Raw genomic sequence first — 12514 nt, forward strand, 5'->3', positions numbered from 1 at the left:
GTTTGATACAAAAAGGGTGCTCTGTTGAGTACAGGTTCAGGTTCATGTTGTTGGCATTGAGTAAAAAAAGAAACCCTCAGTGCCCATGTTTACCAGGGTGCAACAGGGTGGATCATTTTCTTAGTTTTTTGTAATTCTCTTTTTATTGGTTTTGTGTGAACATACAAAACAAAATACACAACCAAATTAACATGAAGACCTTTCAATAATGTAAAAAGGGAAATCAAATACACAAATAAATAGAATAAACTTATTAATAGGTGGGGGGAAAGAAAAAAGGGGGTAATTAAATAAATAAAAACAATAAAATAAAATAGACGTAGAAAAAAAGTAGAGAGGCTGGATGGATCATTATCATCATTTTTGGACAATAAAGATGCTCCTTGAAGTAGGAATAAGAGATAATAGACTTTTGCTATAATAGCAATCCTATATAGTTTGTAAGTAATGCATAGATGTAGAAAAATTAAAAAATATCAATTGCCTTGCCGTTTAAAAAGATAGGAAAGTCATCTAGGGACAGCATAAGTAATATGGTATCTGGTTTTGTTTTCAAATATGAATATGCAATAAACTCTTATCAACTTTACATTGTTTGCATATTATCATGATAATAATCACAATTCCCAGTGGCTAACAATGAATTACCAACTTATTTTAATTTTGAACTCTGTTCAAGTGACAGTTTTATAACCCAATGCATTTCTCATGCAGCAGTTTGCATGTGCTGCAGATGTTTTCAGCCATCTACAGTACAGTGCATGCTCCCAGCTTTAACCAACACATCACAATGCTCCACACTGCCAATTACCTTCATCACCAATCACACACTGATTGATAGAGCATACTGTGTGCTGATGATATGCACAAACCTTGATTATTTTCATTACCATTAGCCAAGGGCTATGATTACACCCTATGCAAAGTTGTGAGGTGATTGGAGTGCAAATGTTGGAGAGTTCAGAAAGTGTCTATGAGATCAGGTCATGCTCTGATATTAGTGATGAATAGAAACGCAACTCAGGAAAAAAATTAATTAAAACAAACCTGGAGTTTCTTTTCTTTTGCCCACGAGCCTTCTATCACACCTTATCACCCTTACAACCCATGTTCTCTGGAGGCGTACTACGCGGTTGCCTGCCCTGTCATGTCCAGAGCGTCTAACTTACACACAAACACACACTCTCTTGGGGCCTGGGAGTTATATTTGGCTCTTGTTCAGCTGCCACAAATAAAGAAAAGTAACTGATAGTGGGATAAATGAGCTGCCCAATAGCATGCACAGCACAGAGGTTGTTTCCATGGTAAATCGCTGTCCGAACAATTCCCTTTGAGTTGACGGGCTGTGAACATGAATAGAGGATCATCTTCATGTGTTTTCAAACCAGGCTGTGGTGGATGCAGTGCGCTGCATGAAAGAAATATTTACTCTTTTTGGCTTATTTTGAAAATTTGATCAAAGCTTGAATCTCCTTTCATCTGCCTTTTGCATCTAGATGTAATAACTTTATATGGCCTATTTTGGAGACACATCCAGGTCACACTGTAAAACACTGAGATGTCTGTTTTACAATCGCGAGGATGAGATACAGTGAACGAAACAGTAATTCCTAAATTTAAAGGTGGACTGAAAGCTATCTGATTATTTTATATGTTGACATATAAATATACCCTGTGATGTTTATTACTGGATGTTAAAAAATACAAAACAACAATCCTCTGACAGAATCAGGAGACACCGGGTGAATTATTTTCCTTTGTCTCCAGCAGCCACCTGCTGCTGACCGCAGCCACATTTCATCTCCCTAACCTCTGAGTCCTTTCTTTTCTGTCGTGTTGTCTTTCTCTCTGACCTCTCCCTTGTCATCTCTCCCTTAAGGTTTCCTGCTTTATTTTAAGTCCAGGTGACGGTGAGGTCACACATGTGTGGTATTTCTCGGGCTGACATTTTGCACTGATCAGTCTGTCCACAGCATCTTTTTTGAGCCATAGCTCAATCACACCTGTTATTAGTTCCTTAACAGAGTAAATATCAAAAAAGGTGGAAAAAAATGAAAATCTTTTCACATCATTGGTTTGGGGGAGATGGCAATGTGTTTTTCCTGCAGCAAATGTGCCCTGATTTGCGGTTGTTATTCAGACGGAAATTAGTGTTTGTGATAAGCTGTGTTTCTTGCTATATTTAACCTGTCTTTTGTTCTCTTGGGATTTATGGATAATCTAGGGGTTATTCTATCTTCACACATTGTCTGTTTGTCTGATGACATTTTATTTTGAAATGTATATTGAGAATTGTGGATGTATAGTACATAGAGTGAACATCTAATTCTTACATATTGTTCCCACTAATGAGTACATTTATTTTGTATGCCACTTTAGGATTTTCCTTTAAGGACAAGTGGTCTCCCGTTAAATCAAGAGTGAAGCATAAGGTTCTGGTTTATTGTCAGGCAAGAAAAGAGAAAAAAAAAAGCTATACAGAAAGACATTCCAGTATTGAATCCGAGCATATAAAATAGAGGAAGGTGAAGAGTCTACAGCAATGCTAATAGCTCACACTTACACTTACTTGCACATAATATTCTATTTTTTTCTCTTTTTCCAAAAAAAAGACAATATTCCTACTAAGCTGTTCACATGGTTAATATAAAATAATATTCCACTAATACTCCTGTTTACATGCAGTCCTGAATACTTCGATCAATGTACCCTTACATAATTTTATTACGTCAAAATATGGAACAGTGGAATGGCTGGAGCTGCTTGTCATTTTGCTTCTTTGCATCAAAATAATTTTTTTTTGCTTCAACTTTTCTATCCAGTGTTGTTGGACCATGTGAGCACAGTTTCTCTCTTTCATTCCTCCAACAACCCTCTTGAAAAAGTTGGCATTGAGATATTTGTGCATATCCAAAAACCTGTTAATATCAAAGTCTTTGATAATGCACAAAAGTAGGTGTGTTTCTCCTTCTGACCAGAAATGTGTGCTTTTCTTTTGGGCATGCATCTCTACCCAGGCCTTGTAAGCTGTTGGTTAGTTGGTTTGTGTACATTCTGTCTAATACAATGTACAATGGGCTGTCTGCATTTCCAAATATTGCTCCTAAAACCTGATATGGGCATATCCCACGTCTTATTTGGGAAATGCCAAATTAGGAATAAGTTCTTATTTGGACAGTTGAAACAGAACATGCTTTGCATGACCTGTATCAAATTCAGAATATTGTCACAATTGGAATAATAGTGGAATAAAACTGTGAAACCCAAACTACAGCTCATAGAAATGTTATTAGGTTTGCGGGTTTTTGGACATGTCAAAGATTTGACCTGATGAAGGTGCTAAAAAGGCTCCAGAGGATCATATAAATGTGTGTGCTTATTTCCACGGCAGTCCAACAAACAGTGTAGAAAACTTTCCCTCCAAATTACAAGTGGCTGGTTACAACAAGTCACAACAGTTAAAGGTCAATCAATGGTTGCATGAGAGGAAAAGTCAGGGGAGCACCAAAGTCAGTAAGGTTCATCTTCCAGGTACCATTCATATCTTGACAAAATTTCATGGCAATGCCCCAGATAGTGGAGATATTTCAGTCTGGACCAAAAATACCCCGTTTAGCTCACATTTTTTGTCAGATGATATATTATAAATTGTAGAATTATAGTGTGTTGGTGATGGTAAGGGTTTTCCATCTTTCCTTCTTGCTATGGTGAACAAAAAAATGTAAAAAATTGTCTTTTGTGCTTTTGACCTTTACACACTCCCAAGCAGTACTCTGTGTGCCCCGGCAACAGATGAACACCATCTCCTTTTTTTAGCATTCTGTCCATCATTTCTCTTTCTCTCTGTTACAATGATCAGTTTCATCCCTCCTCTCTCCTCATTGCCTCTTTTTTTCCATTCTCTCCTCACGCCTCCTCGTCTCTATCCTCGCCACTCGGTCTCCCCCCTCCTTCCTCTCTCTATTTCACACACTTCTTGTCCCCCTCCCTCCCTCTCTGACTTGTACCGGTCTCTCATCACACCCTGAGATGCAGGGCTTTTAAGTGGAGTTTAATGGCCTGCAGACAGTGCTGCACGCTGAGCTCTGTGTCTCTGGCCATGGGCACACTGTGACCTGTCCGACATGTTGACTATGAACTTGGAGGGGCTGGAAATGATTGCTGTGCTGGTGGTTGTCGTCCTCTTTGTGAAGGTTCTGGAGCGCTTTGGTTTGTTAGCAGCTGGCTATGATGGTAAGGAAACAACAAACTCCTTTCATGTTGTTTTTTTCTTCTTTTAGTGTGACTCAACCACTTGTTGTTGCCAAAGTTTAAAACCAAAGAGTGTAGTCTGTTGGGACTGTGTGCTGACTGTGAGTTTGTTTAAAGCATCAGCTGTGGAAGTTTTCATCTGTTGTTTTTGTGTTACATTTGTGTTAAGACAAAGTGCCTCTTAAGATGTTCAGTCTTGATTCAGGGCTCTCAACTTCGTCTGTTCCTGATTAAAAAGTAATAGCCATCAACTAAAAAAAAAGTTTGACCCCTTTTACATGCTCCAAGTTGTGCGCAGCCTTAAAAATAGATGTGTTTATTAAAATGTCATCCATTTTTAGTTATGGAGACATTCTTATTTTCTTAATTCTGCAGCAGTCCGCCATGTTCTTTTAATTAAAGAAATTGCTTCTCTGCATACATGATTCACCTGACTTTGCGAATGTGATCAACAGTCATGATGACTCATGCGGGCCAAACATTATCATCTGACATTATGCATTTAAGCCTTTGTTTTTGACTTTTTACTGTATCTTAATATCATCTCAAGCTTTAATTTGACATCCAAAAGTCTGTAGCATCTTGACACTTTGTTTCCACATTGATGGTTAGTTTATTAAATCTGAATTGAATTAGATTGGATGTGAAAGCTTGCATCATCTGTGGGTTGGCTAACATGTTTATTCAAATGAGAGGAAGACGGTTGAGGACTGAATTTGATTCTGCAGAAGGTGAAGCCTCGAGAACCTGGATGATAACCAGCGAGAGCTGGACAGTGGCATGATTGTTGAGTAATATGTTGCTTTTTCAGGAATTATCCTTTTGAAACTGGAGTGTCAATGAGACAGCTGTAAGGGAAGTTCTGTGTCATTGCTTTAAAGTTTGCACAAAATTCTGTCACTTTCAAGAAGTGTAGCAGTGATTTAGGTTCACATAGGTGCCTCAAATCGATATCAGTTAATAAAAAAGGCGACCTCTAATTCCTGATCAAACTATGTTTTTGTTTGCACTTTCTTTTCCATGTTTTTTCGTGCAGCTCAGCAGAGAACAATGGTTGAAGCTGTGCCCACTGGAGATTTGAGAGTGTGCCATACAATAAGATGCCGATTCTTTCCCTCATATGTGTGAATGTAATATTCAGTTGTCAGGTCTCTCTGGTACTGACGACCACCTGTTATTTATATGCTGGACTCACTGCACAAGCTGCCAAGCTGTTTGCCTTATGGCTGGGCTTTCACAAGTGAGACTAAATGAAACGACTTTCAACCAGCCAGAGTAAAATAAGTTATTTAGATGATTAAGAATTGAAAGATATGTTTGCTGTTACTTACGTGAAGTGATGACTGTGCTTTTGTATTATTATTTTTTTTAATTATGCTGTTTTCTCTTTCTGTTTTCTGGTGAACAATTCCAAACAATGTTTTTGTATGAACGCCCACCAAAACATGCAAACAGCAACAAATAATATTCACACTTGGGATTGTGAAAATCCCAATAAAACCACTTTCCTCCATATTTGTCCCTACACTGTTTGTGTGAGGACAAACTTAGATGTGCCATTTGGTGTGATATGAAATGCATTAATCTGTACATATTTTAGATAAGAAATTATGTTTTAAAAACATTTTAGATTGACGGTTTAAAACAGAATATATTTCAGTTCAGTCGATACAGGCACCAGATCTTTTACAATGCCAAAAATTTACTCAGATGACACATGAGAAAAAATATTGGTTAAATCTTTAATTGCCTTTACAATTCATTAATCAATGCAACATTTTTTGATTGATGTTTGTCATTTGGCAATTTTGCCTCCTAATTTTTTAAAGCAGTCCATTATAATCACTCACTTGATTAAGCGTGCAGACTATTTTATAAATGAATATGTCACACCCTTGTTGGAACCATTGATCATTTTGAACTTGTATTAGAATATTTTAAAGAGAAAAGGACTCATTTTCGTAGTGTTTTCTCAAAAGTCATAAGCGTAGTGATGCAAAAAGGCATCCACATGCCACCCTATTTGTAGTTAAATTTTGCAAGGTTAAGATAACATAAGATGATTGTTTATTGCATTATGTCAGCAGCAAAGGGATATTAAAGCAAGGCATGTACAAGATAAATAAAGCAAAAAGAACATTATAAATAGTACAAACAAGATGCAAAACTCATCAATAAAAAATTAAATATTTACACCAATTGCACATCAATATATGTAGGATGATTGCCTTTTCAGAGGTTCAACTGAACATGTGATTCTCTTTATTTTATTGTAATAATAATAGATTTTTTCCAAAAACTAGTCCAACAGTCAAATTTATCGGGTGGCTCATTACTCTGTGGCTCTCTCTCTGGCTTTTGGTTAAAAATAGACCTGCAACACAGCCGGACGCAAATGGCTCTTTCAAATCTCTGTGCCACTCTTTAGTGGCGTGACAGTGAGTGACAGTGGTGTGCCATCAGCGTGCGGGGACGCGACAGCTGACAAGAGCAGTCTTTGATATTACAGGGTTTTTTTGCCAATTATTCCCTGGCCGAAGGTGTGCCGTTCATCAGCCAGGACGGGATGTAACAAGTGTGTCCAATTACAAATGGGCTAAACGGCACTGTGCAAATTGTCACGTGTAGTTTCAACTTTTTCCACTTGTAGGAGGGAAATTATTTTATTTTTTTCACTATGCTCACTGATTGCTAATTATTACATAGTGACTATTTGCTCTGTAACTGTACATTTTAGTCCACTTACAGCAAATATTTGGTGGAACAAAGCAATGCTTACATCCAATTATAAAATGCAGTTCACTCTCGATGCCACCAGCCTCACCTGTTACTCCACTGATTCAAGCAATTTGGGCCCCATGCTATTTGTTATGTTTATAGAGCTACAGCATATCTTGAGGCATGGCTGTGACACATTAGCTGCCCATTGTTACAGGTTTTTCTCTAAATCCTTTCTGTCTTTAGGGATCAGGCTATACATTCTGTGTGCCTGAGGATGTGTTTTTTTCAAGCAGTGTACGGTACGTTGGTGTGATACAAAGCTGTGACTCAACATGGCAAATGTTTTTTATGTTGTTAAGTAGAGAACTGGACGTGAACAATAATATAAATGGATCCAGCCTGCTCAGGGAGACATGAGAGATGATTTGAAAGCGGTGCACGCCTTCAACAATTCTCCTAATTTCCACATTCCCCCTTTATCACAAAAAGCACATGGTTTGGATGCATAGAGGAACTAAATATTTTTCAGTGTGAATGAACAATTGTAGTTTGCATTATAATAGTATTGCTAAGAACATGTCTTGAATGAATGAATGAGATACTGGAGAAAGAGAAATGTGTAGCACTGAAGCAGAAAGAAATCACATAAAGGGGCTTAACATTTGGCATGCTGTGCCATGGCGTGGCTTTTAGACATGTTTTTTATTACATCCTCTTACTTTTTCAAATAACAATAGTTGTGTGAGCCAGAGAACCTGACAAAATTATAAAACACAAAGCTGTGAACCTTTCTTCTATCATCACACCAAAAATGCATGTTTTCTATTATTTTTACAAACATCTATGAGTGTTGGAGCACATTAAAAGGTCATTAGTATAAGCTTATAAGTATAAAAAAGTATTTTTAAAAAATGTCGTGCTTTGAGCTTATGGGCTGATTTTTTAGGTTGGCAGAAGAAAAGGAAAATAAAAAATATACTATGGCTCTTGATAGCAATGCAGACGTTGTCTGTCATTGCAGCACATGTGAGAGTTAGCAGGTGTGCCAGCAGAGGGAGCCAAAGCGTCAGCATCACCCCTTCACACTTGCTGCTGTGGTGGTATTGTAATGAAGAGCTAATATTAGCAAAGCTGTTTTTTTCCCCCTCTTTTTTTTCTTTTTACATATAATAGCATAATCAAATAAATAAAAACAGTAACATGCAGATGAATCAGTTTAAATGTCCGGAATCCCAACAAAAAGTTGTGATCACTCTGACATTTATGCATATTTTATCATTTTATAGTCTTTGAGCACTGGAAAGAAGCCTCAAGTTCCCACTTTTTGCGCAAGGCTCTAAACATGTTTATTTCTATTTGAAAGTTTGGTATTTAAAGGTGGGAGTCTAAAGAGAGCCTGAGGACAGACTCCATAAACCCGCAAACGAGTGAGCTTTTCATCCCGCCTAGTTCCCTTGTATCAAAGTTGATGAGTTTTTTGAATGGGTTTTTGGTTGGATGCCTGAAATAACTTCAATCCTCAGAAAAACCTTGGGGTGCTCTATGAGGACTGACTCGATTCTGGAGCCTGCCTCAAGTGGTCTTTTGCAGGATTACAGTTTTTGGCACTTACATGCTGACTTAATTTTTTGGCCTCAGAGGTAGCTGCTGGCTTTCAACCAATCATTTTACCGATTATTGTTTCCAGTTGGGTGATTTAGGAAAGTATTAACTTCATTTATGTTGAACTTTCAAAAACAATGAAACAGAGTGCTTTGCAACCAGATAGGAAACCAAAAACATAATACACATTAAAAATTCATAAAATATAGTGACATTAACTCGCAAAAAGGATGGCTGCCGAACTAAATGAGGCAGGCGTCTTAAAGTAGCTAAGGGCAAAAGTTCAATCTTTGTTCAGCACAGTTAAAAGGGGCATGCCCCTTCCTAATTGCTTGCTTATTATAAACATTTGTAAGCTGATGCATCCTTGTGATTTAGCTTGCTTCTCTCACGTGCTTTCAAAGGCCTTTTCGTACTGCGGAGGTTAAGGATGAGACACCCTGCCACAGTACAAACACAGTCAAAACTAATTTGGTTGAAGTTCCAACATTACAGTGATGGTGTGACAGTTATATACACTTTAGCAGTCATTAGTGTCCAGAATACAGAAATGGGAAGGAATCAGGAAAGTCAGTGTTAGAATAGAGCAATCTTGGCACGGTTCTTTTATTAAATTGTTCATTCATCTCTTGAGTTTGAAATCAAATCTGTCTCTTTTTTAATATTTGCACTACAATTACTATTCATGCTAGCATCACAAATGTGCTCTTTATTGCCTTATTTTGACAACTTAAATAAATTAGTTGGATGTTATTGAGTATGGGAGTATTAAAAATCTCCACAATTTATTATGATTTTTGATAATAGCCTGGAGTCTCAGACAGGTATTACAGGCATAATGTTGTGCCACTGAATTAAACAGCATTAGCTGTGTTTCCACAGGCATTAACTGTAGTCTGTCATCAATCACAACGACGATAAGGGAGCTACTAGTGACTGATTTTCAGAATCCACGTGTACAGCGCTGTAATCAGTTTCAGGCTCTCTCTGCAGGCAGGCCAGATTGTTTTCCGCCTTGATTGGAAAACACTTGAGTTGTTGAGCTGTTTGTGGTAAAGCATGGCTGATTGTGCATCTGTACAATCAGTACTGTTACAAGTGCGAGCTACTTTGCTTTGCATTTAGTGAAGCTGATTTCAGAGGCCACTGAATACATAAACTAATGAGTGAGCTAACAGATGCGCATCTTTGAAATGAATACTTTTAACCAAAAGCAAGCAGCTTTAAATCTTCTGTTTAAGTAACCTTAAACTCTTTACAAATTGAAAAGAGAAAGTGTTGAGCCAGTTGTCTGGGTGAACTGATCTCTCCTTGTTTCTGCTGGCTTGGAAATGCTGAAATCTCTTTCAGCATGAATTCTTTTAATTGCAGTCAGAATTTGCAAGTTACGGTTATTTCTTTTAGGAAACTTGGATGAGTCCAAATAACAAGAGCTGTTTAACAATTTTTCAGCAGAGTGAACTTTTCTACAAACAGCACTGAACTTTAAGTCTGCAGTACTATCTCTTCTGTTTTCTAAAATCATGCAAAAAACCTAGTTGTTTTTCTTAAAAGTCCATGTACTGTCCTTGGTTAAGGCCTTATGTGAAGTAAAACGGAGAAGAATCCACTTTGTTTGTTACACTGATATGCATTGAGACTGTTTTCAATTTAACACATAACACATTTGAAACGGGTCACTTCGTATTTCCAGTCGGAATGTTTTGCAAATTATGTGATTGACATCAGCTAACAGGAAGTAAACATGGACCCAGGGTGTTGCTTAACAAGACTGAGCCACTGTGACGTCAATAACCATCACTTCCAGGTCGTCAACCGGCCATTGGTTTGGATTGCGTACATATGAAGTCGGCAAAATTTCAGTGTTTTTTGAAGATAAATAGTTAAACATGGTAGTCTGACCAATCTGACATGTCTGCTGTGTTTATTTAATGTACTCTGTTGCTTTGCTAGCATCTTTGACCAAATCTACGGACATTGAAGCTTATTTCAAGAAATGTGCTTTTTGCAAAATAAAGTGCCTGTTTTTGTCACTGGATTCTGTTTGGTAGCTTTGAGATAACTTCAGTTCCCTGTTGGAAAAGGCTGTCTTATGGCAAGATAAAGCAATATAAAGCTTCTAAATATAGCATAGACTTAAACTGATATTGATTGAGGTGGCAAAAAAACTAACCAATTGAGGCAGCGTTTCTCCAGTGTCTGCCACATGGTTCATTCCATTAAAATAACATACTGGAATGATATTTTGTAACTCATAGTGCATAATTTAGTGTTTGTTTTATGTTAAATGTATGTGCTTCTCTTTAGGGTCATAAAACTTGTACTTTATTCTGCTCCCTGCTCTGCTGCTAATTTGTATTTGATCCGCTTCATAGATCGATGAACAAAATGATTCCCACAAATTATTTTCTCTCGTATAATATTGTTATGGCAAGGGATGTCTCTACACAATCAACTAGGAATGGAATACAGGAATATTTAGAAGTGGGAGATTATTAACACTTAGACCGAACTTGCCTTACATACAGCCCTTGCTTGTAATATTAGACATTATGAGTTCATAGTTTATTCTGGCTTAAGGAATACTAAATTGTTTTTTTTATAAGCGTAAATCAAAATTCAATTAAGTAGAATATTGTTTGCCACATAGCAAGTAGTAGTGTTAATTTTAGATTTGAGGTTAATTTTTTTTATCATCATTTAAGATCAAGATTAAGAAAAGCCAAAAGTGGGATTGCTTGCCTGTTTGCAGTATGTTATTTTGCATGTTATTTTGGTGTTTATGCTGCACCTTTCTGCTTCTAGATGGAAATCTCACAGTACTGTTCTCATAGAATAGGGATGAAGATTCTCTAAGATTTAGTCGTAGATTGTGCCATTAACCCAATGAAGTTTTTCGACTGTTAATTTTGCTATGAAGTGATGTTTGAAGTGGGTCCCTGATTTTTTTGTTACTGCACATGCATGTGCAAAAGCGGTGACGCAATACACATTTCTGTAATTGATTCCAGACTACTCAACTGAAGTAGGGGTGGTAGTAAAGCATAAAAAAAAGTAGCAATGAGCCAATTAATGCAATGCAGAACAAGACAGCAAGTAAACAACACAGGTTTGACCTTTTTCAAAAAGTCTGCTTTGCAAATGTTTTTTAGCTCCATGAGGGAATTTTTACTTAAAGCTGCATGTAGTGTGCTTTAACCACTAAAGGACATAATATAGACTCTGAAACAAATACAGCAAAAAGCCCAACTATAACAGCTTAAAAATTGTTCTCGGCTTCATTAAAATTTTACTTTCTAAACTTAACTGAAAATCCAGACTCTATTACTTAGGTTTTTTGTTGTTTTTTTCTGGCAAAAATGTATGTATTTGGGAAGCACAGAGCATATGACTAAATAAAGTAGACTTGGATTATCTGCAGTAATTCAGAATTTGTAAATGGATGTTTTGACATAGTTGTGCTGTTGTAAAACATGGCCTTCAATCAAGCAATAAGTCAACATGTTTGCCATTTTCAGTGAAGTTTTCTTCACAACTTCAAGGTAACATGGCGTGACTTATTGATTTACATTCCTTTAATAGAGTTTCAACATGATCTGTGTTTACAATAAACCTGGAACTTGGACGAGGCTGTGTTATTGCCAGAGCCTCGACTCAACCCCAACCTGTTCACTTATTATTGTTTTTCATGGATGAACACACTACTCATAGTTCTGACATACTGCTTCAATAATCTTATACCCAAATTCATGATTGCCTTGGATGTAATGACCTGTATTGATTTCCTCTCAGTGTCCATTTCTCGCTGATGAACTATGCTCGTTATAGCTTATGCTCTGGACAGTGGCTCCAGCCGTCCTGTACTCCGTCTGCCATTTTATGTCTCCTTTCTCTTCTTTTTTTTTTTTTTTTTACTGCTCCCTGCTAATGCACAGTCTCC

At 37.2% G+C, this 12514-nt stretch overlaps 1 protein-coding gene across 7 annotated transcripts in view; it reads left to right on the forward strand.

Annotated features, from left to right (window-relative positions):
- The window catches only part of kcnip4a (potassium voltage-gated channel interacting protein 4a), a 155230-nt gene that overhangs the window by 98335 nt on the left and 44381 nt on the right, over positions 1-12514 (forward strand). Inside the window, exon 1 of one of the 7 annotated variants that reach the window (XM_088073181.1) lies at positions 4107-4233. The exons of the other annotated variants lie outside the window; for them this stretch is intronic. Coding sequence (XP_087929307.1) covers positions 4125-4233 — 109 coding nt within the window. The 5' untranslated portion in view covers positions 4107-4124. Of the gene's footprint in view, positions 1-4106; positions 4234-12514 lie in introns of those variants that run through there. 7 annotated transcript variants of the gene reach the window in all.

This window comes from Plectropomus leopardus, chromosome 23 (genome assembly GCF_026936395.1).
Source record: "Plectropomus leopardus strain MGB_pleo_1.0 chromosome 23, ASM2693639v1, whole genome shotgun sequence".
Taxonomy (NCBI): domain Eukaryota; kingdom Metazoa; phylum Chordata; class Actinopteri; order Perciformes; family Serranidae; genus Plectropomus; species Plectropomus leopardus.